Genomic DNA, 27,173 nt, shown 5'->3' with positions numbered 1-27,173 from the left:
TTAATCAATATTTAAGACAGGCTGCTAAAGGGAAAATGCCTGGTGAGAGGTTGAGAAGGAGAAAAATGCAGGGAGTAGGAGTTTAGGTAGAAGTTATGCTGAAAAAAAAAAAAAGCCTTGTCTAAACAAAAAGGTTGCCTTAAGTGTGCTAATATAGCTAAAGGACAGGGGTGAAGGGTGGGGATTCGTCCACCTGAGGAAAGCTAAAGCAGTATCAGCAAAAGGATTTTTAAGTCAGGCAGAAGCTTTCACTGAAGGAAGAGTTTAATTTTTATCCACATCAAAGCCACAGAGAGTCAGTGACAAGGTAGGGAGGGTGTGGATTAAAGCCCACTGAGGTGTTTGTTTATTTAAGGTGAGCATGGAGTGTTTTCCTCAGTGGAAAGGAGGAAGGAACACACACACTGATGGCTGACTTGCACTAGTTCATGCCCTGGCTCCTCACCTTCATTACCTGAGCACTCTGGTGCTTTCAGCCTCCTGTATTTCTCGAGAGCACACTGCAGTTGGTTTGCAGGAGTGAAGGATGGGCTATTCACCTGTGTCTGCATCCAGGCTGTGGAGCTGTGCTTCATTATTATGAGGAGAAAAATAAATGCACAGCTCCCTTTAATTGGAGCGCAGAACCAGGCCTGGAGGGGAGAGGAGGTTGCTGCTCTTGGAGTACAGAGAAGAGCAGCAGAGGAAGGGGGTAGATTTGCTCAGCAGTGGTGTATTTTTAAGAGTAATGAGCTCTCTTCTGGCACATTCCCTGAGGGCAGCTGGATGGAGCCCTGGCTGCTGCAGGGGCTGCTCTGTGGCCCGTGGCAGGGCAGCAGGAGAGCCTGGCCCCCGTTCTCTGAGCTATATATATCAGCTGTGCAGAGAGGCCGTGGCTCTTCAGCGCTGTCACAACTGCTGCTCCCCAGCCCAGTTGCTTAGCAGCAGAACTCACGGAGCTGAGCTGGGTTTTGGGCTGCTTCCAAGGGGTAGCAGCTAAATGCAGCGAGGCAGAAGGGTGATATACATGCTGGTTGTGTCTCTGTTGCAGAAAATTTCTTCATGCACAGCCTGCAAGGTTCCTCTCCACAGCATCCGACCAGCCAGGCAGGAGCCAGGACCTCTGCTGACTTCCAAGAGTTTTAGTGTACTGAAACCAAGCACCACTGCATACATAATCCCCCTGGATCCCCCTGCCCTTCTTCCTGGACTTGGAGCACAACCAGATGCTCCAGAGGTGGAGAAAAAGCACAGAAAACCCAGGACTGACGTGAGCTCCAGGACAGGAGCAGCTGCCTCGAGGGATGCTCGGTTTGGGAGAAGTGCCCCAGGGCTCCCTGCACTGGAGCCTGGCCCAGCTGGAACTGGGGGCTGGACTGAGGGGCTGTTTGACAGGACCTGAAGGCCAGGGTGGGAATGTCCACAGGAGTGTGTTGGCCCCAGTGAGGGGTTTTTCCTGAGACACACGAACCCCGTGTGCGACGTGAGCAGCTCTCTGTCCGTGGAGGGGACAGCTGCCTTCTGAGATGGCACCTTAGCCCTTAATTTTAAACCTACTTTAATCAGTGTTTATTACGCTGCACAAGACAGGGGGAGAGGGGGGAAAGCAAGGCAGGTTAGAACAAACCCATAAGTATCAAACAAACCCATAAGTATCACTGTTCTCTTTGTATTCCCCTTTTCCTTCCCTGGTTTCATGGTTTGGAGGGCACTCTGACACACTTTGTGTTCATGGAATCATAGGAGGGTTTGAGCTGCAAAGGAATTTAAAGGTCATCTGCTCAAACCCCTCTGCCATAGACAGGGACACCTTCAACTAGACCAGGCTGCTCAGAGCCCTGTCCCACCTGAATATTCCCAGGGATGGGGCATTACCCACCTCTCTGGACAACCTGTGCCAGTGTTGCACCACTCTCATTGTAAAAAGATGTCTTCCTTATATCTAGTCTATCCTCTTTTAGTTTAAAACCATCACTTCCTTGTCCTATCCCTGCTAAAAAGTTTGTCCCCATCTTTCTCACAAACCCCAGCTGAAGAGATGCAACACTTGGGGGGCCTCACCAGAGTGGGACAGAGGGGCAGAATCACTGAGCTGTTCCTCTTTACCAGTTCACCACCCCCTCTGGATGGAGTGATGTTTACAGCACGTGGTTCTCTATTCATCCACACTAAAATAATTGCAAATGGAGTTAATGAGATTGTTGGGGACCTATACCATAATATTCACCCAGATCTTGGTTCTGTTTAGCCCTAATTTGGCTCATGTGAGCGTTAGGTGTGGCATTCTCTGAAGGGTGCTCCTACATAAAGGCAAATTTCCACTCTCAAAAAATAAAGTTAACTGCTTAAAACTAGGGACTGAATGCTAAAAGGTGATTTTAGTGCATTTCCCATTTGACTGGAATGTATCCCTCAGCCCCAGCCCCTTTTCCATGCTCCTGCAGAGCTCCTGGTGTGAAAAGCCACACTGGAGCAGTTCCCAGAGTCACCTTCTGATGGATAGAGCAGCACCCTTGGAAAGGGGATCCTGTGCTTAGTGCTGTTTCTCCAGCACCTGGCTTGAGGGAGGATCAAGGAAACCTTTAGTCACCTCTTCCCTGCCCTGTAACATCAAAGGACCCAGGACAGAGTTGGTGGAAGGGTGTTCTCTGATGAAATCATGTTTTGCTTCTCAGTGACAGACACAGGACTGGGCAGTGCAGAGGAGGGACCTGGGTGCTACTGCCTTGGGTGACTCTGTGTCTGCTGAGGAACAACCTGAGGTACAACATGTCCCTTTACAAACCCCCAGACTTCCTCCCCCTTTCACAGCTGTTGTCAAACCTTTGATCACCCCCTGCTGTCCCAATTCTTTCAAAAACAAAAAAGGTCTGAAGCACAATTTTACCTTTGAACTGAGGGAAAACTTAATCCTGGAAATAGGCTTGGTTATTTTTAGCCCTAACAGGTAGAACTGTTAAAATGCTCTGGGTTTGATTATTGGCTTCACGGTGCAGAAGTCTCCCCTTGGTCTAATGACATTGTGTATTTCCTGATGTTTCAAAGGAAAATATTTTTTTTTGTAAGTTATTTTCTCCCTCTGTATATCAGAACCATTGGGGAAAAGTTGCATTCTTTAGTTCCCAGCCACAGAAGCCTTTACAAAAACGTTCCTATAGATGCAATGGCTGAAGCACTACTTGGATAGAAAGTGTTGGATGCTGCTGGGAACGGGGGTTGTTATCCTGGATTAAAATAGTAGTTCTTTGCACTCAAGCAGATTAATCCTCTTGTTGTATTGGCTTCCCAAGTTCCCTTCAGTCTGTAAACCCTACAGTGGAAAGAGACATTTTTTCAAGGACTGCCAAGTTCTCATACCATTTAAACAGTTTCCAACTGATGTCCTCTCTGAGCTGCACGTTTTGGTTCACTACTCTTAATTCCAATCCCCGCTGGGTTGCAACCTTCCCTCCTTGGAAGGAAATAACTTTCAGAAAATGCAAAGGATGGAGTCCTGAGCACAGCCCTGCACATTTGCTCTGGTCACACGAGCCTGGGCCCTTCCAGCTTTCCCAGAGGCAGCTGTGGCCCTTGGGAACAGGGATAGATATGTCCAGCTCTGGCCAGGATGGGGTGTGTTACAGCTGCACTGTCTGTTCTCAGTTTTAAACAAACTGTATTTAAATTTGTTAAATAAAATGATGGTTTCTAAGAGCCAGGATACCCTGCAACTCCATTACAGAGCCAGTGCATGGTTGGTGTTTCTCTCGGAGCCCGAATCCTGTTCCTGGCACAGAGAGCAGGGACTGAGCAACTCCTTGGAGGTTCTGAATGGATTCACAGCTTGAGTTTGATCTCTTCCTCTCCCTAAAGAGGCTGCAGCTCCTCTGTGACCTGCAGCTGGTGAGTTAAAACAACTTGTCATGTTTACCTAAATCCTGAGTTTCTGCTTGGAGGGACAAAAAAAAAAAGAAACCAGGACCCAAGATCCCCCAGCGGGTTTAACTAGAAAGTATGGATGTGTTCCCATTTGTAACTATGTACACAATCCCTTTGCTTCTATTCCCACCAAAATCTGATCCCTGCTCCTTTTACAAGGAGGAATTTCATTTTTAGGTGCTTCACAGTGTAAGCCTGGGTGGAGAGAGGACTGCAAGACTCACTTATTCTTTTCTCCTCTTTGAAAATTCTCATTCCTGCCTGGCCTAAAACATAAGGATTTGACAGAGGACAAAACACATTTCACTTTTTAAAACTTTTTTTTTTTTCCTTTTGAGAGAGAGACAACCTCCATCATAAAACTCAGTGGGAAAAAAAAAGCTCAAATTAAAAGTCATTTGACAACCACCTTGGCTTCCAACAACTGAACAAATAACGGCCTCTTTGCAGAGAGAGGTGCTAAAATCTGCCTGGAAGCACAACAAAATGGTTTTCCACACCTGATTACCCACACATTCACCAACTATTTTCTCCCTACCTAATTATAAAAACAAGGAGGCCAGTAATAAGACAGTTTTAAAGTCCCTGGAAAGCTGAGCTCAGCTTTCGGTTCAGATGGCTTCGGTTCTTTCTTTCTCTCCCACCTGCCTCCAGCACCTTTTTTACTCCCCTACATTCACCAGATGGTCCAAAACATGCACAGCCAGCCAGGCTGTGGGTCCTCAGTAGTCCAGGGAGATGAGCTGCTGCATCCATCCATCCATCCATCCTTGAACCAACGGACCCTGCTTCCTCAGGGCCCATCCCCTCCTCTGAACTCACTGCCAAAGGGCAAATCCTTTACCTGGGTCTAGTGGAGATTAGCATGCCCATCATGTCCCCAGACATGCAACCAGGAATGTTCAGGATGAACCAAACACGGGAGAGCAGCTCTCCTCAGTCCACATACTGGGTCCTTCCCAAGTAAGGGATGTCCACGGACTGGATGATCCTGCCCGCCGTGCGCTCCTCGAAGATGACAATCTGCAGGACACAGGGGGATCTCTGAGTGGGAGTCCTTCATGCAAAGGCTGAGTTACTCTGAGTATTTTTAGGAGGAAAAGGCACATGCTCACAGCAGGGGAAGGAAGCATCACTTAGAGGGATCAATCAGGGCCAGTCTGAACGGTGACCGTGATTCTCCCTCGGCACCACGTGGTGCAGAAGTGAACCAGCATCACATCAGGTGTGTCTTGATTCTCAACTTGATGCAGTGCTTTGAAGTTTAGCTGCCAGTGTCTTAATGGTTGTCAGAGCCAGAGGAGCTTTAGAGCAGCACCTTCCCTAATTTTTACAGACCTTAGGAGGTAACACTCTCCCTTTATTGTGCTGGCTTCCAGCTGGAGATGGGTAATTAATATCCTGTACATGTCTGGCTCTTTGGGACATGGCTCAGAGCAGGATCTTTAACAACACAAACAGGCAAAGAGCAATCCCCCCCCTTTCCCCTCACCTCGTTGTCCCCTTTCTTTAACCAGGGCCCAGGAAGGTAGAGAGTTTCCTGAGGTCCAATTTTCCAGTAGCGGCCCAGGTTCTGCCCATTGACAAACACCACTCCTTTTTCCCAGCCCTGGAATCAAGGCAGAACATGGAATTACTGATGCAGCTCTGCTGCCTCGTTAACATCCCCCCAGGAAACTAAATCTGCTTTCACACTTGCATTCTTTCCAGCCACTTTCCACAGGTTTTCTGCTTGCTTTCCCTGCCCAAATCCCTGAAGCCATGAACATTTAAGTAAGCCCTGTTGAACAGGAGTTATCCTTAATGTACTAATTAAAGGGATAAAGCTCTCAAAAATGTGCAATTCATGATTCATGCTTGCACAGGAAACTTTATCCTTTTGAACAGACTTTATTCCTTCCCAAGCATGGAATATCTCCCCTCACCTCTTTCCCAGGTGACAGAAATACTGTATTGCTGCTGACTGGCATCATTTACAGCAAAGTATTAATGGGAAAGTGAGCAGTAAGTAATGACTGGTTGGCTCTGAGGGAGGGAAGTCAGAGGAGAAAGTTTAATAATACTTAATATCTCATCTGAAGTTCTATGCAGGAGCAGCAATCTTCCACAGAAAGACAACAGGAATGCCAACTCTCATGCCATGGCTATAAAGAAATGACTCTTTCCATATCACATCAAGGATAAAACTAGTCCTTCCTTTATTTTTTGTGCCCATTAGTCTTCTAGTAAATAGAAAATAGCAATTGTATGTCAATAAAAAAGACTAAGTGGTCATTAGCAGCTCTGCAGGGTCAGTATTTTTCATCAGGACAACCACAGACTGAACAGAATTACCTCCCAGCTGGAGGAGACTCTACACCCCAGAATAACAAGACCACAAGAAGACTAAAGAACTACAGAACTACAGACAGAGCTCAGTCACAGCTAGTGCACAAGAAGAGTCTCTCTAATCAGCTTTTGAAAAATCTTGATCAAGAAAAAGCAGGACTTGCCTGTAGCTTCAGGAAAGTGTCCTGTGGCTGTTGCTCTATCCACAGCCTTCCACGGAAAAACGCTGGACCAACAAAGTAATCTGGGACTGAGCTCCATCCAGAAACTTCCTGCAGGCTGAAAGAGAGGGACCCACTTCAGACAGGTGTGTACTGGAGCCACCTGGCTGTGTCTTCATGGTCACAGCACTGGCAGCCCAGCTTGTGGTCCAAGAGAAGGATGTCTGGGGCTACCATCAACTCTGATACCAAGTGACAGGACAAGGGGGAAGGGAGTCAAACTGAAAAAGAGAAGGTTTAGATTAGATATTAGGAAAAAATTCTTGGCTGTGAGGGTGGGGAGGCCCTGGCACAGGTTGCCCAGAGAAGCTGTGGCTGCCCCAGCCCTGGAAGTGCCCAAGGCCAGGCTGGACGGGGCTTGGAGCAACCTGGGCTAGTGGGAGGTGTCCCTGCCCATGGCAGGGGGTGGAATGGGATGAGTTTAAGGTCCCTCCCAACCCAAACCAGTGATTCTGTGATAAAAAGCTCTGCTTCATGTTGGCTGAAGTGCCCATCCTCCTCCACAGTGCTTGCTACAGGAAAACCTGCAGAACTGACAGGATTCAAACCAGACATTCCTGCCCAGGAACACGAACACATGCTTGCAGGTTTGCAGTAATTAGAGGCAATCTGACATTACTTCTTACCTGTGGCAGCAATTTGGGAGCAGGGCACAAACAGAAGAGGAAACAAGGAGTGGAGAACCCCACAGGCACAGAGGAGGAAACAAGGGGTGTAGAACCCCACAGAAGCCTTGAGCCTCTGTCAGAATACGTTCCTGCTGACCCTTAGGAGCTGCACCTCTTGGACTCAGGGAAGTTATTGATCTGGTGCAGCCTGACTGCTAATGAATTATTCAACTAAAAGCCTGTGACAGTTCCTTTCACAACACTCTGCTCCCTCCTCCCCCGTGGGGACTGTAAGCTGATTGTGTTCCAGTGCTGCTGGTCAACAGCCAGGAACTGAGGGCAGTGGGGACTAATCTTGCTTTTATTCGGGCATGGCAGCTCACTTGCTTTAAATGTTCCTCACTGGAAATATTCCTCTAACACCCTGCAGCCCAAAAGGTTGGGAGTTACCCCATCAATAAACATCCTTCAGGCAGCCCCCCAGCACCTGGTAAAATTGTCCTTGGAAATTTCCAAACGTGGACTTTTTTCCTTTGCAAAGCCACTGGAGTTTAACGTTGCCTCTCTCTCCTTCCTACACAAACTGGGGGAGCTGTGATATCTTGGGGGATTGCTCATAAGTTGCTTTCTGGTATTAACAACATCACTGAAGAGTCTCTCTGGATCATGGCCAGAGTCCACAGGGTTTAAACATGCCTATGATTTTCTGTATCTGCTGACAGAGACTCCTTGATGTCCCCTGACAGATTTCCTTTCTTGAATTAAAGCACAATAACATAGAAGAGAGGAAGCCATCTGGATTGTTAATGCACTATTAGTAGCTTTCTAGAATTAATCCACCCCTTGAAGTCTGAATTACTAAACATATCAGCCATACTGGTGATCTCCAGAAAGACCCAAACTTCTCCAACATGTGGGGACCCACCCCTTTGACTAAGCCCTGCTTTTACCTACCTGATCTAACCTGCAAGCTGCAAGGAAATCTTCAAATCCTCCACAGAGTGAATACATTTCATTCTAAATAATGGTATGGATAATCTAGCACTATTTTCTGCACTATTTCAGGCAAATCTATCAGCAAGGAACTTCTCAGTGCAAAAATCCACCTCCCTGCTGTTACCTCACGTTGCCTTTCTCATACATTTAGCTGCTCCCTATTAGATTTTGCACTGCTGGTAAACAGGTGGGTTCAAAGGAGGAAGGAAAAAAAAATGTTTAAATCCCACAAACCTTTTCATGAAGGCAGGTTTCATCTCCAAACTGTAAATCTTGAAGTTCCTCAAGGGGGTTTTATTCAAGAAGACGTCACCAATTAAGCCTGTGAGAGCAATTGGGGGTAATGAAGAGCTGAAAAACAGCTAAAGCTGATGGATTTTCCTATTTGAATGCAGGGAACAGCAGGGGATGGAAAGCAGCCACGTTCTGCAATGGAATTAGAGTCCATATGGTCCCATTGCTCATCCAGACTGAGTGGGGAACATTACTACACTTTGGCCTCTCCATTCTCTCCTTTGCTTCAACTCACCAAGTCATTCAACAACTCCAAGCAGAAAACACTGTTGGCACATGCAGCAGGTGGGGGGTGGTTGGTATTGTTGGGTTTTAGTTTATTTAGATTTTTTTTAGAGCAGTGAATCAGTCACTTCTCTAACAGGCACAGCAAAATATGACAAGGGCAAGCACTGATGCCCAGTGCTGGTCCAGTGCTTTTCATCCAAGGATCTTAAGGCACCTTAATCAGTAATTTACCTTTATCTTGTTATAACTGTTCTCCCTATAGCAGGCAAAGCCTGGGTCCTGCACTTGAGGCTGCCTAAGCACCTCCTCTGCATTAAATAAAATCAATACAGTCACGTGCCTAACTCCATTAATCTATTTTATATAGCTTTTGCATCTAGTTTCCCTGCTAAAACAGAATCCTGGGGTTTCAGCTTCTTCCAGCTCCACAACTGTGTGTGACAGACTTGAGCACTTCAGTAAATTCTGCTCAACAGGATGCAGTTCACTCCTGATACTGTGTGAGTGTTTAAATGGTGTGATTCTCCAATATCAGCCCCCCGGGGGAAAACACAGATTAAAAAAGGTATTTTCCTTCTCTCCCTGTGAAGTAAAATGCTCACAGAGCAAGAGAAAGGGAATCTGAACATCACCTAGGAAACCTAGAGGAGAGCAAGATTCAGTGATGGCCTTGGGTTTAGCTGTACCCCTATAAAAGAAGAATCTTTAATGCAAGGCATTAAGCAGCCACAGCTTTTCACCTGTGACCCTCCAGACAGGGGGTGATGACGTTTTTTGACACATTCCCTCCATCCCACCATTCCCACCAACTCCCAGTCATGTCCAGCACCACGAGAGCTGCACTGGGCCCTTAGTCTGGTGCTGTGCAAAGCACACAGACACTTCTGCAGGGCTTAAACTCAGCACAACTCTCCAGGACAGTCTGAGAACACAGAACTTAACCCACCTTTCCTCTGCTCATTCAGTGCCAGGCCATAATTGACACGCCCACGGTTCTCCACCAGGAGCTTCAGCTGCCTGAATCCCTAAAAAACAAAAGGAAGAGCATCAGCTGGACCAGCTGGATCAGCCTCAATGCCTGGGTAGCAGAGGTGTTTCAGAGGGAAGGTGGCACCAGTACCCCTGGCAGCTGCCATTTCTCACTTTATTTTAAAGTTCCAGCACTGAGGAGCTCTCAGCCTCTGCATGGAAGTTTTCTGGGGTTTTTTCCTGTTGAATTTTGAAGTCCCATTTGGATATCACCCACAGAGCCAGCAGTGGAGTTTGACACAGGACAGGCTAATGTCATAAATCCTCCCACAGGCCTTAAGAACAACTGGTGTATCCACCCCCTCATCTGCTCCTGGAGCCACACACAGCTCTCTTGACATGTGTTCAATCAATACATTAGTCTTGGTGCCAGGTCCTGCCAGGGTAACACTGCCCTCAGTCTCCTCTCATTTAATTTGAGACCCAAAAGGTGCAAAAGCCCCCCAACCCTCCTTAAAACCTGCTTTGTGCTAAGGAAGATGAAGCCTACACAGATTTAACCTGCACAAACAGGGTACAGGTACTTGATGTCCAAGGTGCAGCTGTGGCAGGAAGGTTGGCAAATTGTGTGCAGCAAGGACTACAATAACTTGAATTTTCTCCATGGAAAAGTATTCAAACCCCACTTTTCCACCACAAACAGTAACTTGGCAGTGAGATGGTGTCCAATTTGGGTGTAACAACCATTCCCTGCTGTACCAGCTTGTCTGGGGTAGGTGGGAGGTGCCCTCCTGAGAGAAATTCCTCTTTAGTGATCCTGGCTCTGTTATCCACACACTGCTGCTGTGAGCAACCCCCAGCTAGTTACCTGTCCCTCAGGAATGAAGAGCTCCACTGTTTTGTAGTCCAGCTCACCCACATACACAGTGTTAACAAACACCTGCACAACAGAGCACACGAGACAAGAGCAACTTCACATCAATTTTACTAGAACCATGTCTTGCACAGGTTACTGAAGTTGTATCTGGGGAGAAAATTCTCTCTACTTGAAACCAGAACTCAGTGTCCACAAATGTGTCACTGATTCAAGTCCAGGTGGGACAAAAAAAAAAAATAAAATCACAGTATTTCTCAGAATATTCAACATTCTCAAGTTTAAAGATATTTTAAGTTTTAGTAAACTGGAAACTCAAATTTAATTGCAAATGGTAAGGGTTAGGGTTTAGGTGAGAATTGGAAAGAGAGAATCACACTCCTAATCTACAAGTTCACATTTCCCCCCATTTCCTGCCTGGTTTTCCAGACCAAAGCATTTCCATCCCACCCCAGTGAGTCCCAGCTGCCCTCTGGTCCCTACCTGGGCTCTGTCACGGACGTGGTTCCTTGTGTGCAGTTGGCCACCACCAAAAATGACAGTCTCATAGAGCACATACCCGTAGGACTGCCCAGTGCTGTCGTTTAGATGCAGATTTTCCATGTTAACAGGAAATTCTGACTTAATGGGCTGCAAAGGAGAGGCAAAAGGAACGTCAGGAGTGGTTTCTCAGCACTGACAGGCTCATTTCAGACAGGTTTACTCTCTGCCACAGGGTACATCTCCCTGGGAGCCTCCTGGGAGCTGCTCCAGCCCTAATTCCCTCATGGCTCTCTGAAAGCTACAGCAAAGTACCAGAAAAGGGAGCCAAGGACTTGCAGAACTGGAGTCTCAAGAGAACAGAAGTAGCAGTAAAAAAGGTGAGATAAAAGATTTGCTTCTTTTACATATTCTTGATAAAACATTCCCCAACCTTCTCCTCGTGGGATAACAAGCCAGTGCACTAATTGCCTTTTGCACCCAAGAGGTGATGCCTTTTAGGTCTGAGATGCATTAAAATAGGTGTTCCTACCTGTAAGAGAGATGGTAACACATCCCAGAGAGAGATGTACTGATGCAACAGGATTGCACCATAGGATGCCTTGCTTTCAATCATGGGAGGCAGAGGAAGAGGATGGCCTGGGGTGCAAAAAAAAAAGAAAAAGATGGAACAATGACTTCAGCCAACACATTTAAGGCCCCTCCAGACCTTTGGTCCCTCTCCCATCTTTTGGAAATAACCTCCAGCCAACCAACCAACTCCAGCAGAAGGGCCAGTTTAAACAATTCCCTCATTTAACACTGTGGGTAGAACAGTATTTTGGTTCCTGGGTTTATAATTACCTATGATCACGCTGAAGAGTTGTCTAAGCTTGAAGAATTTGGATGTGTAGTCTCCAGCCTCTGTCAGCACAGCATCATAGTCTGCAAAAGCAGCACGTGTGATTTAAAAACATACAGCAGCTCTGGGACAGCTTCATGCAAGAAGTAAAAGCCCAAGACACAATTTTCATGGCACTTTAAGCTGAGTGAATGTCACTAAACAACCACTAATTTGGAGAAGTGCCATTCGTGAAGGAGCAACATACTTTTAGAGACCTAATTTGCACATAATCCAGAATTTCACACAGGATAAAGTCAACAATTAAGCATTTTAACAAAAGGCTGTTGGGATGAAGAGAGATTTATGGTACAATTTGACTTGGTAAAATCAAAAACCAGAATGGTATCTTGGAACATCATCCCTCCCTAGAAAGAAGAGAAGCAAAGTCATCATCTGTGCTGCTTCTGTTTACAACTAATAAGGGGATCCTCCACATCCTGAAATGGGTTTGGAAATAGAAAACACTAATGTAAACCCTCCTGTTAGACAGGTATTTGCTTCTGAGCTCATTTTTTTATGAGAAGGGGTTCTACTGACCATTTCTAAGCATGTCTCTGTCACTGTCACTAACCCAGGGGGAGTCAGAGCTGCACTCCCACCACAGGCAGGGCAGTGGAAGAAAACTCACCATAACTGGTGACATCTGATTTGTACTCATCAGCTTCCAGAGCCCCATTCATGAAGCCAAAGTTGGTGCCTCCGTGGAACATGTAGAGGTTGATGGATGCTCCTGTTTTGAGGACACTGGCCACGGTGGTCACCATTTCTGCAAAGGAAGGGCAGTGCCAGAGGGGCCACAGACCACAAATCTGGGCTGAAACACTGCCAGGAATTCAAAGCAGACACAAACACCCTGTCCCTGTCAGCCAGCCACCCCTGTGCAATTACAGTGATTTGTGTCGTGGTTTGTATCTTGTACTGACACTTTGGGACACATTCATACATTCAGATAATCCTCTCCTCTAACTGAAAAAGGGTAAAGGTCATGGACTCCAGCAGGAATATTGCTTTTAAGCAGAGGAGTTCAAAGGACTACTCAGCCAGACTCCTAAACTGAACACACTAATGACCCAATTACAAAGACAATTGCAGGAGGATAAGAGAGTCATTAAAACAGTCTTATATAGCTCTGTTTTCACTGCACTTTAGATGCCCTGGAGGTTCTGGAGCTGTTGGTTTATTTTTTTAGTACTAGTCTTCCTAATGAGCTTTTAACCACCAAGAAGGTGCTACACTTGCAAGAGGATTAAATTCACCATATTCCTACAGGAGGTAAAATGCTCCCCTGTCTGCAAGGACAGAATTTGGTGCTCACCATCTGCATCAAAGACATAGTGAGGGCCTCCCCAGTTATCAAACCACCCAGTCCAGTACTCCATCACCATCTTTGGCTGATCTCTCTGTGTCAAAAAGAAAAACAGAGTTAAAATGCATTCAGGGCAGGCTTGCACTCACTCCTGTTTTCTAGAGAAGCATTGTTCAAATCCAGTTCAGTGAAATGGTTTTTACAAGAGTGTTTTCTTCTCAACTGGCACAGACAAAAGGCAGCTAAGGAGCTCTGGACATGTGAGGAACAAGATGCTGTGGGACACCAATGCCCAGAACAGGCAAGCAAAGCTTTGTGCCTCTGCACAAAGCAGAAACCTCAGCACACAATCAGGTGAGACCAAACAATTCTGGACGCTGTTGTTTGGTAGAGCTGTAGCAAAAAAAAAAAAGACAAACCAACTGTCACTGTTTAGTTTCTGCTAGAAATCCACATTTATAAATGTCTGCTTACGTGCCATGCCACTGCCAGCTGAGAGTTTGCAGGTGCAGGGCAGGCAGTGCCTGCCAAGGTAGAACAGCAGACCTTAGCTGTTAATGCCTTTTTAATGCTGCATATGGTGTTGGCAGGGAAGAATTAGCCTTTGCAGGAATTAGGTCTTCATTAAAGGCTCTGCACACAGAGCAGTTGCTTCCCATTTGTCACCCCCTGCCAGCTCCCTTAGCTCCTGCAGAATTCCACCCAGACAGGACAACATGTGCTGCCACTCCAGCTCGTGGGCTTCATTTCCAGTCAATTCTGCCTTTTACTGGATAGGGGCTCTACCTGATGCCACAGGAACTGGCCGAGGTAAGTGGCATTAAAGCAACTTGTATTTCATTAGGAGAAAACAACTGCCTGTAATCACCTAAATGTTCCAGGTATGGAGCAGCTCTTGGAAATACATTGAATCAATCCATCCCCAGTAAACCAGCCACAGAAGGAATTTTATCACCCTCTGGAACAAAAGCCCATAACAAGGAAAAGATAACACAGCTTAATAATCCCTAAAAACATGAATAACAGGCTTCCTATCTTGTAATTAGTCAGTGTGGCAAAGGAGGAGCTGCTTTTTTGGGGCCATGTTGCATTCATTCGGTGGGGAAGGTGCCACCTTCTGTTCATTTGCAGGGTTTGGGGAATTTTAGAAGACCTAAAGAAGGTGAAAGCACATGCAGCAGAGCCTCTTCTGCCAGCACAGGAAAAGAAAACATGCTAAGTGTAGGATTAAACATCCAGCAGCAAGGCTTCCTTCCACAGCCCAGGAAAAAGCCAAGGAAAGGGGTGAGAAGAGAACTGATTTGGGCTGGGGACAGATGTCAGCTGTTCACATCCTTCATTTGGAGCAAGGAGAGCAAAGGGAAGAGGACAGAGGATGCAAAGAGAGAGACAACCTGTCATTAAAACCAGAACTTGCTGTTCCTTCACTACTCCCTCATCACAATCAGGACACTTTTCACATCAAGTGTTCATTAGGCAATTCCCTCCCTGATTCACCTCTCTGACAGCACAGGGGGTTAAAGATGCTCAAGTGACACACTAAAACTTCCTCAATCTACACTGAAAGAGGTACTGGGGGTGACTGCAACACCCATGACACTGCACTCTAAAACTGCAGCAGAGCAGCAGCCTGCAAACACCCTCCTGAGAGCAGCCACAGCATCAGGGGAAAGGAGTTGGGGAAAAAGATGATGGAACTGCAGGAGAGAGGTCTGACAACTGTGAACTAGGATGTTACTGAGCATCCAACCCCTAAGAACTACACACAGCTGGATGGAAAGGTGCTGGATAACAGCACAGTTAAATCCTCCTTCACTGATTCCAGAAGGATTTGGCCTGATGAGAAGGAAGCCCCAAACCAACACACGAAGCCCAGACAGACTCTCAGTGCTTCACTTCTAATGCTGTCCTGGACAACCTGCATGAACAATGTGTTTCTGCATCTTACCTGTACTGTGTCCAGATATTTCAGTACCCCAGGTTCCAGTTTCTGAAAGTTAACAGTGGCCAGTGCTATTGGGAAAAGAAAAATGTATTAATTCAGACTCATACAAAACGTGAACAAGACCATCTCTTTAGGCATTAGCCCAGCACAAGCTCAGGGGGAACTGGAACATCTTCTGAACCACCAAAATAACCTCCTCAGAAATTTCCCATCAAAGTCTTTGCTTGGTGTGCAGAATCCAGCTGGACCACAGCACACAGTGGAATCCTTGCAGGACATCATTTAGCTCCAATGTTCAGAGCTACTAGAAAGAGAGAGCATCAGAGCAGCTCATGGGGTGTCACAAGCTTTAATCAGAGCCTGTAAAGAACATGGAGATCCTCAGATAAAAGGCACCACATAAAGGCAAACTTATGAGAAAGTCCTGTGTGGATGCCACATTGATCTCCCAGGCTTTAGCTGCAGGAATTGCTACCCAGGCAATATCCTACAGCTTGTCATGTCTGTGGGGGTGAGCAAGAGGAATCACAGGACAAGTGAACCAGAGAGAATTGGAATTGGAAGAGTTTTCTGTGCTTCTGCCCCGTGCAGAGCAGGGAAACCAGCTGTGTGTGCTGCAGGATCTTCAGGCCCTGCAGTGGGAACTCCTGCCTGCAGGACAGAAGACACTAATCTGGGACCAGTGTCTCAGCCCCTGGCACACATTTGAACTATTTTCATCCTCTTCTAGCCTGTGGTCACACTGATATTTCTTCCAACTTTGAAAATGCAGGAGCAGTCATATGATTCTGTATTAAAAATCAACTTCTTACAAGAGAGCTGGGATCAAATCCAGCCCCAGTTGTGTCAGACTGAGCACTTCAAACAGAATATTTACAGAAGAAAAAGCTCACTTCTCACTATTTATACCTTGATTTTAAGAGGCTGATCTATGTACTGTGCTGAGCTAAAGAAACTGGCACAGAAAATATGAAGGGAGAACAAAACAAAACGGGGGTTTAGCACTGATGTAATACATTAGTTGGCAATCCTGAAGGAGAACAAGCCCAACTCTGCTTTTCATGCAGATTAACAGCACACCATGAAAATGGAGAGTCCCCAAAGCCCTGCTGATCCTTCTCACAGGATCCCACATAGACACCACTCCCCACCACGGTCCTGGAGGGACACCAGAGGCTTTATTTTGTCACCCATGAGCCCCAGAAGGGCTGTACCAGGTCAGAGCAGAGCCACCCAGCTTGGAATCATGGAATGGTTTGGGTTGGAAGGGACCTTGAAGATCATCTTGTCCCTGGGCCATGGGCAGGGACACCTCCCACTATCCCAGGTTGCTCCAAGCCCCATCCAGCCTGGCCTTGGACACTTCCAGGGATGGGAATTGATTCTGACTCTCCTTTAGTTCCTTCCTACCCACCCTGCTGCTGCCCCACTTGGAGCCTCAGTTATTCCACACACCTGATTCCTGACATTCTGACTCTGATGAGCAGATTGTTGTGACATGCAGGAGTCAAATCAGTATCCAAGAGCTCTCAGCATGAACACATCAGAAAAGGCAACTCCAAACAAGAAGGAGCTCTGAGGCAGCAAAGATTCCCTCAGGAGATGAGGGCTAGGCAGGAATTTCCACACCAGCCCTTCTCCTTCCAGCTCTCTGGCAGGGAGAGAGTGACTCTGTGTGGTCACAGCTGAAAACTGCTGCACACCCAAAAAAACCCAAATGAGAACATCACCCTTCACTTACTGAGTTTGTCCCTCTCATACTGTCATATAAAAACAAGAGGAGGGGAAAAAAAGAGAGGAAAGTCTTCCCCTTTAACCATCTCCATGGTTGAGGTTAGAAAATTAACATTCTTTCCGACTGAGGGATGACAGGAGCACTCCAAGACTGCACCCTGCAAACACTTCATTGAGGGAAGCAACTCCTCAGGAAGGCAATGGGAACACAGGAGAGATCAGAGGGCAAGGACAGAGTAAATCTCAGCTGAAATGATCTGGAAATCAGAGAATCAATGTTACACTGTGCCCCAGACAGTCAGATTTTAGGGCTCAGTGGAACTCAGACAGCTGCACCTCCATTTCTTCACAGGGAAAAGAAAGAGGATGGAAGTAGCATTTTTAAACTTTAACAGAATTAAATTTTTTAGAAGGGAAAACAGCCATCCTTTGGCACTGTGCACATCTGATCCCCTCCTTTACCTGCCTAAGGCTGCTCACCCCAAAACAAGTTTTCTGAGAAGGTAAAGCTGCCCCACAAACTACTGGTAAACTTACAGAATGTTAGAATTCAGAATCAAGCTTCTGATGGACTTTTTTCTTCTCTTTTTGATTGCAAAGCAGTTATCTTAGAAATAAGTTACTACTGCTAGTAATTGCTGAGGTCCTCGTTTAATATACATTGAAATGAAGCAATAAGCAGTATTTTCAGCCTTGTAATCTGGCAAAATAACAAGAAATGCTGGGTGCTGCCATCTCCTGAGTCACTGGGAAGTACAGATGCCCAATCCTGTCTTGTACCTCACATGGAAAAAACCACCTAAAGCTTTCTGGGAAGGGACTGGGCTGGACAGAACACACTTGGTGGGTGCAGCTTAGTGCATGAAGTGTCCTGTTCTCCTTCCAAAGCCATGTTCCCCAAGGATCACAGCCTTACCTTGTCTCTACCAGCACATACCTCCTTCCACCAAGCCAAATGACAGCCCATTCTTGTTGTCTGAGGTCATCAATAGTTCCACAATCCCTCTCTTTAGCAGGGCCTAAGGTAAAAAGAGGAAAAGCCATTGTATCAGTACACTTTTCATGGCCTTCACCTTTGGGAAGGCAAAGGCAGTGCACTCAAAAGAGTGAGATAAGGACAGGGATTTGAGGTTTTGTGTGAGTTGGGGGTGCTTTTTGATGAGTATTTCACTCCAGGAAGATTGCAACTTGGTCATATATGCTAGATGTGAATTAATCACCTTGCCACATTTAAAGCCCGAGGCCCAAACCAGAACAAAGAATAAGAGCCCCACCTCACATCAGATCCCACTCCCACCAAAAAGGAATCCCTGCAAATCCTGCTTTCCCACATTTTCATCTCTAACCACTCCACTCCACTTCCTCGGGTGCAAATTGCACACAACCCCAGAATATGATGAAAGAGCACTGCAAAAATACACCCACAGGCCTGGCAAGGGGATCTGTCCTGACAAGTCTGGGGAGCAGCCCAAGCTCTTTCCTCCCTGAGCCATGGAAAAGCAAGGATGAGTTTGCAGACCCCCCCCAGAGTCTCTGTAGCCCATTTAGGGCTCTGAAAACCATTTGTTTGGCATTATGTCTGTAACTTGTTGTACATACACTTCCTATTTAACCTTGTAGGCAAAGTGACATCACTCCATGAGGTGGAGTTGGTGCAGGAGCAGGCCCAGCTCTAACAGATTAACACTCCTGCCATGGGATTTATCTGCTTGAAGAACCTCTGTACACCTTGAGCAATAGGACGACCTGAGCCTCAGGGTGAAGCTGAAGTACCCAAAAGGTTATAGAACTGCAGCAGGAAACACAATTTATAGCACATACACACGGGAGGGGTGACCTCCCTCACGTGCAGCAACGCTCTTAAGCATTCAGTGAGAAGAAATTAAACAATAAACCTGTTAAGACACACTGCAGATCTTGTTATCTAACTGACTTTGGGGGCAAACAACCAGGTCAGACTGCTGTGAGATCTACCAGGAAAAGCTGTCCTAGTGGGCACAGGTCAACTCCTTATCACCCACTCAGAGGCAGGAGCCAGGGCACAGTCTGATCTCTTTTTGACAGGGGTAAAGGAGGCCTTAGGCAAACTAACCTGCCTGATGCTGAGCCCCAGATTACACAAGTTTAGGAGTGTGCTGGTTCACATCAACCTTCCTCCCAGGAAAGTCAAAAAGAGAAAACTTTATCTAATGTCATCTAAGAGAAGCAAAACAGGACCCCCCAGGAGGAGCTTCTTCAAGACCAGTTATGCAATGCAGATATTTCCTATTTCCCTATCACCCTCTGCTCTGGAAGACATAAGAACACAGGTTTATCAGCACTGAGAGGGCCACGTGCCTTCTCTTCCACTCCAGGAAGAAACATCCTGGGAAATGCAGCTGCATTAGGGGCTGACACTTTCAAGAGTCTCTGAAGCCACTCTCAGAGTTATTCAGAAGAAAGAACACACTCTCAGGAAGGTGGTTTAGGGGAGAGATTGAGCACAGAAAGAAGCAGAAGTGCCACCATTACCATTTTGACATAGGTCATGTAGTTGGGGTCTTTGGCGTAGGAACCGTATTCATTCTCCACTTGCACTGCAATGATGGGACCTCCTCTCTTGTACTGTGGGCAGAAAAAGGGAGTTGTTGTTCATCATGATTTCTAATCCCAGGGAGCAAAATCACAGTGGCAGTGCCTTGCAGGAAAGATGTACCAATCTCAGATGGACTCAGCTCCACCCTCCCATGCTCCCAAACAGACACAGACAACTACAGCCCTTGCTGGTTCCTAGAGCAAAACTGGTCCTTCTGTCATTGCTTCAGCCTGCTGCAGTTACACAGAGCTCACAGCCAGTCAGTGCCCAGCCCTGGGGAGGGCAGAGGGTTGTACTTGCCTGGAGAGGGACAACAACACGCATCAGGCGATCGAAATAGGCGTCCACGGCCTCCGTGAAGCCCTTGTAGGTTGTCCTCAGCTGCATCTCTGGGTCTTGCAGCAGCCAGCTGTGGAAAGCAGCAAACAGAACGTGTTCCAGTCTCCTGCCCAGTCGAGCTGCCAGAGGGAACATCAGCCACAGCTGGGCAGGAATCACTGGTGTTCCTGTGCCACAGTGGACAACACCAGGAGTGCCAGTGACACCCCACCAGTCACACTTTCAAATCACCCCAGGCTCCAATTGCCAATCTCTTCCCCTCTTTTTTGTTCTGCACTTCAGGCCTAAACTATTTCATAAACTTGCCCAAATATTTCAAGGGCTAACCTTATCTCTCTAAAGGTTACTCTGGAATTCCCTGCATTCCCAAGGGAGCTCTACAACCAAGTGCTCCTTCATAAAGATCCCAAACATGGCTCAAAACAAAGCTTCCAGTCATTGTTCCCATTGTTTCTACTTACAAGACTTAGTTCTGTTTGGGTTTAACACAGAAAAGGGCAATTTGTTGAAGAGCACAACAATATAGTGCTGTAACCATGTAAACAGAGTGAGCTTGTGCCTTCCTTGTCTCTGCAAAAGGAGGGATTAACTAATATCCTTCCAGAGGCCTGAAAGACTCAACTCCTCTATGCTAAATGCAGCTCAGCAGGCTTACAAAATCATCCATAAAATGGGAATAGCACCGTTGCTCTTTATCAGAATTTTTAATCTGTCTGATAAAAAACCACGTGGGTGATGTGACAACACCTCAGCTCTCAGAGCCTCTTAGAGCAAGATGTGTGCTTTAGGGGAAAATACACAGTGTGCTTTAGGGGACAGTACAACAGGAGGCTGGAAAGTTATGGGTCTTTATTACTGCCACCCATTAATACAGATGTTCTAGCAGGACTTTTAAAATAGATCTGAGATGAAGCAAATTCTTACACCAAGCTGCAAATACTGTTCACAGACAGCCAAGGTGCAACAGCAATAGATGGGTTCCCCCAGGTTTGTTTTCTTGCTGTAAGCATTATGCCATAACACAATTATCATTTTAAAGATAAACACTCAAAAAAAAACTAGAGGAGCTCAGTGAGATAATGAGTATTCACCCACTTTGGGGACACAGAAAATAAATATCCCCATCCAGCAGCCAGCCATTCCAAAGTAATTCCTTTGAAGGAGGCTCAGCTGTATGATCAGGGAGTTGGGGTTTGTTTGTCCCAAATGCTTCCCTCAGCTGAATTATTTACACACTTACCTGGGCAGACCACCAAGGTCCCATTCTGAGCAGATATAAGGTCCAGGACGCAGAATCACCCACAGCCCATTTTTAGCTGCCAGGGAAAGGAAGGCCCTGGAGATATAGAGAGCAGCATTACTGTCTGCCTGCAGAATCCCTGCTCCACACACTCCTAATATTCCAAGCACCATGAAATTCGGGTACCCAAACCAGCAGGGAATTGCTTGATGAAGCAATCCAACTATGCTGGATTGGTGTTAAACCCATTAAGTTCCCAGAACTCCAGAAAGCAGAGAGAGGAATTTAAGTCCCCATTGCCTGAACAAGGTACAGCTTTGCTTCAGGAGCTGGAAATGACATCTTCATCCAGACCCCCCACACACACCCTCCCACCAAACAGGAGTATTTAATAGCAGAGCTGTCTGTACCACATACTCTAGATCCAGGTTTTGACTGAAGTCAAACTTCCCTCTTTGCTGCTCATGGAGGTTCCACGGCACGTACCTGAAAGGCAGAGTTAGGGCAGGGGAGGTGAAGGATAATGCAGCCTGGGATGCTTAGAAAGAAAAGCTGAGGCCCCACTTCTCTTTTTTATGTCTTTTCTCACAACAAGATGTACTGATAACATTATGACCCGCTGGAATTCATGGCAAAGTCCCCCAGAGCAGGGGAGATGCTGTGAGGAACTTGCACAGAGCCTTGGAGGGAGGGCACTTACGTGGTGAGGGTGTTTAAGCCACAGGCTTTCATTTTAAGCATCCGATCTTCCCAGTATTCCCTGGGCACTCGGAAGTAGTGCATGGAACCCCCAAATATGCGGAAAGGCATTCCCTCCAGCAGGAACTGGGAGTTCTCTGTCTGCAAGCCAAGGGTCCTTCCCCACAGCCCCAGAGGGGTCAGCTCACTCCAGTTAAACCTGGAAGAGAGAGAGACACGAATGAGCATCCTGGGGAAGGGATGTGTCCCCCTAGGACAGGCTGCTCCTTCCACCTCACCCAGCAGGACCAGCTCTGGCCTTCCTGCTTCTTAAGTAAACCACACTCTTTATCACACAGAGCATATAGATTGCTCAGAAGACTATAAAACAGTTGGGAGGTCTTCCTAAGATGTGGATTTGATATTCATTTCACGAGCAGCTTCCATCCTGAATGCCCCAAGCCACTCTGCCACACTCTACAGCTGAAATGCAGCCCTGCTCAGGCACAGAGCATGGAATTCACTTGCTGAAAACACAGGATGGGGAAGCTTTCACTCACAGTATCCACAAACACTTCCTTAACTTATGAAATTTAAGATCTCCCTGTCTTTTAGTGGATGGCACAGGGTGGCTGACTTCCAGATCCTTGTTCCCACTGCAGTGTTGCCATCCTGAATGTCTCGTGGGCTCTGGTATCTTCCAGTGCAGTGCATGGAAAAAATAAAACCCCCTCACCTGTTCCCTGTGAGCAGAGAACCTTTTCTTTAATTTAATGAACCCCCTGGATTATATTCATCACCAAGGAAAGACTAAGTCAGCTGTCCCCACAAACTTACCTCTGCCCACATGGCTGTTATTAACTCCTGCATGTTATCTACCAAAAGAACTGGAGCAAAGGAGACACCAGTCCCTCAGCACTTACCAGGGTGAGCACTCACACTGTCACAGCTCCATCAGGTCAGTTCCTGCACCAAGTTACTGCTTCCCACTGCCTTACAGACTCCCCAGCTCATTTTGGCTGAACCAAGAAAACATTTCACCACCAAGCCCAGCTCCAAAGCAGTTCCACTGCCTCCATCAGACCACCCCAGTTGCCAACTCTGAATACACAAAGTCACACAATGGCAGCTTGTTATCAGAGCCAGATGTGAGGAATGAATTCCCAGCTCCAGAAAGCAAGAGTGACCCACACATTTGGGAGAAACATCACACTGAGAGAAGAGAGGAGCACCTAAGCCTTCAGCTGTTGGCTACACTATGTGTAAAGCAGTTATTAGCAGAGGGGGAGGATGGCTCAGAGCTCATGGGATTGCAAACCAGCAGCCTGCAGTGACTGCCTGTCCTCTGACAAGACAAGGAGACTACAAAGGAACTAAATCTAAGATTTCCAGGGCACTGCATGGGCTGGCTGACAAGCTCAGAGGGTACCTGTGTAGCACAGCATTCTCACAGGGCTCTGAAACAGCCGGCAGCAGGCAGGGGTAGTACCTGGAAAAGGAAGCCAGATTAGATATTCACTGCCTTCAGTCAACATTCATTGCCAAACCATTCACAGAAACAGTGCTGAGCAAGGAGACAGTGATGTATCCATTCAGAACGTGGTGTAATAATAACAGTTTATGAAGATAGTGCAGGTCAAAGCAGGAGAAATCAGTGCAAAATACCAATCTGCCATATTTAAAGGGTGACTGCCTGAGTAGGACCAGGCTAGAAGATGCTCAGCTACCCAAGAAAGTGGGGACAGCCAAATAATGATGTGAGGCTGGGAAATGGCAGCATTGCTCCCAAGGAATGACCAGGAATTTCAGCAGCAGGAGAGGAGGTTCTCAGTCCACCACAGGACATCCTGTGGCCACCTGCCCTTCCATTCTGCTAGAACCATCCCACACAGATTGTAACTTCAGCAATTCAGATCCCAAAACAGCAGCTGCATCTACTTCTATTTCCTGCTGGCAAGTCTGAGGTGGAAAGCTCAAAGGGGTCTGGAGATGCAAAACTTCAATTTTTAAAGATTAGGTTGGGAAATATCTAAGTTTCAAGTTGTTTCTGAGCTAGACAGAGCCCTAAATTACCCTGCACACAGAAGTACTGCAGACTGTGCCAGAATGAAGGCTGTGCTCAGGAAGCACACACAGCCAGATAAAAATAACCTAATCACTTAAGCTCATCTTCTTAATCCTGGGCATAACTAACTTGGCACATTTCCATCAAGTTTCCCATCTTAAAACTCCCCAGCTCTGGTATTTTTTCACACCAAGAAGGACTGGTGGGAAGCTCCCAGGCTCCCAATATTTTCAACATATTACCTTAGATATCCTGAAATCACATCTCTTATTAGGATCTCTTAAGGTAACTTCAGAAAAAACACTTGTGTGACTCAGCAGAGCTTCATTCTGGAACAATCCAGAGTTGAATTGCCACAGTTTAAAGTCTACCTGGGCTCTGTGCTTCCTCCTGAGAGCAATTTATAGCTCCCAGGAGATTTTTTTCTCACTTCTATAATGACAGCACAGGTTGCAAAGAACCTTTTTTTGCTTTGCTAAAGGTTACTGGCCTATTTTGTCCCTCAATAGCCATCCCTGGAAGTGCCCAAGGCCAGGTTGGAGGGGGCTTGGAGCAACCTGGTCTAGTGGAAGGTGTCCCTGACTGTGGCAGGGGGTGAAACAAGATGATCTTGAAGGTCCCTTCCAACCCAAACCATTCTGTGAGTCTGTGATTTCATCTCTGCTTCAGGGAAGTCTCCTTTTCTTTTTGCAAAAAAATATCATTCTATTACCAAGCACCCCAGAACTGAGATTGTGAAATTGGGATGGACAAGTTAGTCCTTGATGAAACGATCTGTGTTTATAAGATGGAATTTGAAGTGCAAAATATGACACATGGAACAGGAAAGTCCCAGTTAACTTCTGAACCAGACAGCTGTAAGACACAAACCTAGATGAAGTCCTCTCTGCAAAAGAGGCTTTGGTGTTGAACCACCACATTTCCAGAATAGCTGGGAGAAAAAGCTATTGCAAAAAAAAAAAAAAGTCATACCAGGGGAAAGAGCCTGGAGACCATTAACTCACTTTGCTGATGCTACAGGATGTGCTGCAGAGGACAAGGGACTTTGCAGCTAATCCCTAAGCTCCACTGGACCTGCCTCACAGGGCTTTGCTGTTTATTCTGGGCTTCCCCTTGGCCACAGGAAAGTGAAAGCTCTGAGCTGCCCCTGCTCCCAGCTCATTGTCCTGCCCCACAAGCCCCCAGTGCCCATTCACAAGGCTGGGGTAACAATCACCACATTTTGTAGCACAGGTTATTCCCAGGTGACCTGGACAATGGAGATAAACACCATGTACCAATGGATACAGCGTTTTATGGACACACTCTACAGGAGACAGACTCCCCTGCCTTTATCAGGTATTGGTTTGCAATAACCCTCTCTAAGAACCCACGTGGCACAAACCCAGGGCCAGCTGTAAAAGAATTTGGCTTCTAATTATGCAAAGATTCATCAAGGCTTTTCCATAGCTCTGAGCAGTAACTTCTGACTATGAATTTAGGAACCCATTATAAAATAACCAAGTGGCAATAAATAACTATGTCTTCCCTTGCCTGTATATTCCACCTCCATATATTTCCACGTATATTTCCATGTATATCTCCAGCATTTCATGGTCGGGAAGAGCTCCTGTCACTTGGAAGCCACTGTGCACCTCTGGCTGTAACAGGGGACACACTCGTCCAGGAAAGAGCATCACCCCCAAAATGAACCCCCAAAACACACGGGATCAAAGCTAGAACCTTGAATAACTTCTTGGTATTACAGGTGGGCTCCGGAGGAACAGCTGCTGGCCTGGAGTGTGCAAACAGGAGCAGAAGAAGGAAGATAACAGGGTTAGACAGGAGAGGTGGGCACGGCCCCTGGGCACCGCACTGCTCCATCCATGTGGCCACCGGTGATAGGGGGACACGGGACGGGGAGAGCCAGACCCAGAACGGGCTGGAGAGAGGGAAACAACACCGTGCGAGCACATCAGGGAGAGCTCCAGAGCTGGGTTAGATCCGCGGGAGCGATTGATTTGCAAAGCGCATCATCCATCAGCACGGCGATGATGCAAAGCCTCTCCGGAGCCAAGGTCGGCAGGAGAGCATTTGCCCAACAGAGAACCTGATTTATGGCGCTGGCAACGGGTCTTCCCCCAGCCATTACTTCTGGAGACGGACAAGAGCGGTGGGTATCAGGTGCAGCGTTTATTTAAAGCTTTAGGTAATTGCGGCGCGGCCGCAGCGCTGCTCGCCCCGCTCCTTCCCACGCTCCCGCTCGGCCGCAGGAATGCTGATGGGAGCGGGGGTCTCTGATCTCTCAAGATGTGATTCTACCGAGCCCGGCCCCCCGCACGTTAATCCGCCGGCAGCGCGCGGGGAGCGCGGCCGTTAATTACGTTAATTCCGTTAATAACCGTCCCCGTCCCCCGCCCCTCCCGGCCCCGATCCCATCCATCCATCCATCCATGCGCAGTTCTCCCGCAGCCAACCCCATTCCCGGCGGGCAGGGCCTGCTCCCAGCAGGGCACCGCCACCCTCCCAACCCCTCCCCGCCGCCACCCGCGGGGACCCCCCGCCCGCCCGCCTGCCCCGCCGGGGGCGCGACCCCCGCCCGCCTCCCTCCTTCCCCCGCGCCCCGCCGGGGTCTCACCTGCGCAGCAGCAGCCACACCACGAAGAGGAGCAGCGCGGCGGCCCCGATGCGGCGCTGCCGCCGCCCTCCGCACGGCCACATGGCCGGGGGGACCCCGCCGAGCCCACCGGCCCCGGCCCGCCCGGACCCCCCGGGCCGCGAACCCCCGACCCGCCGGGCGCGCACAGCGCCCGCGCCCCGCCCGCCCGGCCCCGCCCCCGACCCGGGGATCGCACGCCATTGGCCGCCCGGCGCGCCGGGACACGCCCGATGGGCACGCCCCCGCCTCCCATTGGCTGCGGATGCCGCGCGCGCGCGGGAGGGGCGGGGCCTGCGAGGGAGCGGGGGAGACCCCCGGGAGAGAGCCCGGGGGAGAGACCCCCGGTATAGAGAGCCCCTGATAGAGACCCCCGGGAGAGACCCCGGGAGTGACCTGGGAGAGAGACCCTCAATAGACACCCCTGGGAGAGACTCTGGGGACAGACCTGCGATAGAGACCTCGGGGAGAGAGAGACCCCCAATAGAGAGACCCCCGAGGGACACCCCGGGGAGAGACCCCCAACAGAGAGACCCCCGATGGACACCCCGGGGAGAGAGACCCTAAAAGAGAGATCCCTAATAGAGAGACCCCTGACAGAGAAGTCGGGAGAGACTCCAAGGAGAGACCCCCAAGAGAGTCCCCGGGCAGGGACCCCGGAGAGAGACCCCCAATGGAGACGCCGAACAGGGACTTCGGGGAGAGACTCCCTGACAAACACCCCCGCGGAGAGAGACCCCCAGGAGAGACACTGGAGAGAAACTCTGGGGAGAGACACCCCCCCATAGAGACCCTGCAGAGACACCCCAGAGAGAGACCTCGGATACAGACCCGCAGTAGAGAGAGACCCCAGAGAGAAACCCCTGGCAGAGACCCCC

General features: G+C 48.0%; 2 protein-coding genes across 11 annotated transcripts in view; one reads left to right on the top strand and one right to left on the bottom strand.

The window, feature by feature from the left end:
- The window catches only part of B3GAT1 (beta-1,3-glucuronyltransferase 1), a 112,992-nt gene extending 109,320 nt beyond the window's left edge, over window positions 1-3,672 (top strand). For all 8 annotated transcript variants that reach the window (XM_051812271.1, XM_051812270.1, XM_051812272.1 and 5 more), the window contains one exon: window positions 1,031-3,672. The gene's annotated coding sequence lies outside the window, so the exon portion shown is untranslated. The remainder of the gene's footprint in view (window positions 1-1,030) is intronic.
- On the bottom strand, window positions 3,015-26,433 carry GLB1L2 (galactosidase beta 1 like 2). Of its 3 annotated transcripts, XR_007908453.1 has the most exons (21): window positions 26,278-26,395; window positions 23,025-23,084; window positions 21,618-21,815; window positions 21,335-21,403; window positions 20,918-21,013; window positions 19,639-19,747; window positions 19,275-19,367; window positions 17,701-17,782; window positions 15,033-15,097; window positions 13,094-13,178; window positions 12,407-12,544; window positions 11,739-11,819; window positions 11,428-11,534; window positions 10,899-11,045; window positions 10,410-10,481; window positions 9,519-9,597; window positions 8,285-8,372; window positions 6,390-6,504; window positions 5,390-5,506; window positions 4,742-4,920; window positions 3,015-3,289 (listed from the first exon to the last, which is right to left on the bottom strand). XR_007908453.1 is itself a non-coding variant. In XM_051812238.1 (20 exons), the coding sequence occupies exons 1-20, from the start codon at window positions 26,358-26,360 to the stop codon at window positions 4,834-4,836; spliced, it is 1,971 nt and encodes a 656-aa protein (XP_051668198.1). In that variant the 5' UTR covers window positions 26,361-26,395; the 3' UTR covers window positions 3,812-4,833. The 3 variants fall into 3 exon arrangements, 2 of the variants coding, with proteins under 2 accessions (XP_051668198.1, XP_051668199.1); XM_051812238.1 differs by lacking the exon at window positions 3,015-3,289 and having other exon boundaries at window positions 3,812-4,920; XM_051812239.1 differs by lacking the exons at window positions 3,015-3,289; window positions 23,025-23,084 and having other exon boundaries at window positions 3,812-4,920; window positions 26,278-26,433.
- Between the last annotated feature and the right edge of the window lie 740 nt (window positions 26,434-27,173).

Source organism: Manacus candei, unplaced genomic scaffold (assembly GCF_025592945.1).
Source record: "Manacus candei isolate 608988 ecotype Guabito, Panama unplaced genomic scaffold, ASM2559294v1 h1tg000086l, whole genome shotgun sequence".
Lineage (NCBI taxonomy): Eukaryota > Metazoa > Chordata > Aves > Passeriformes > Pipridae > Manacus > Manacus candei.
Note: the sequence above shows the minus strand (reverse complement) of the source record. Positions and strands in the feature narration are given on the sequence as shown.

Coding starts and splice junctions, on each gene's coding strand:
- GLB1L2 (XM_051812238.1), bottom strand. CDS start 26,360: ATGTGGCCGTGCGGAGGGCGGCGGCAGCGCCGCATCGGGGCCGCCGCG. Junction 12,545..13,093: donor CTATGTCTTTGATGCAGATG/GTGAGCACCAAA, acceptor CTTCCTTTGCAG/AAATGGTGACCACCGTGGCC. Junction 10,482..10,898: donor ACGTCCGTGACAGAGCCCAG/GTAGGGACCAGA, acceptor TCTGTTGTGCAG/GTGTTTGTTAACACTGTGTA.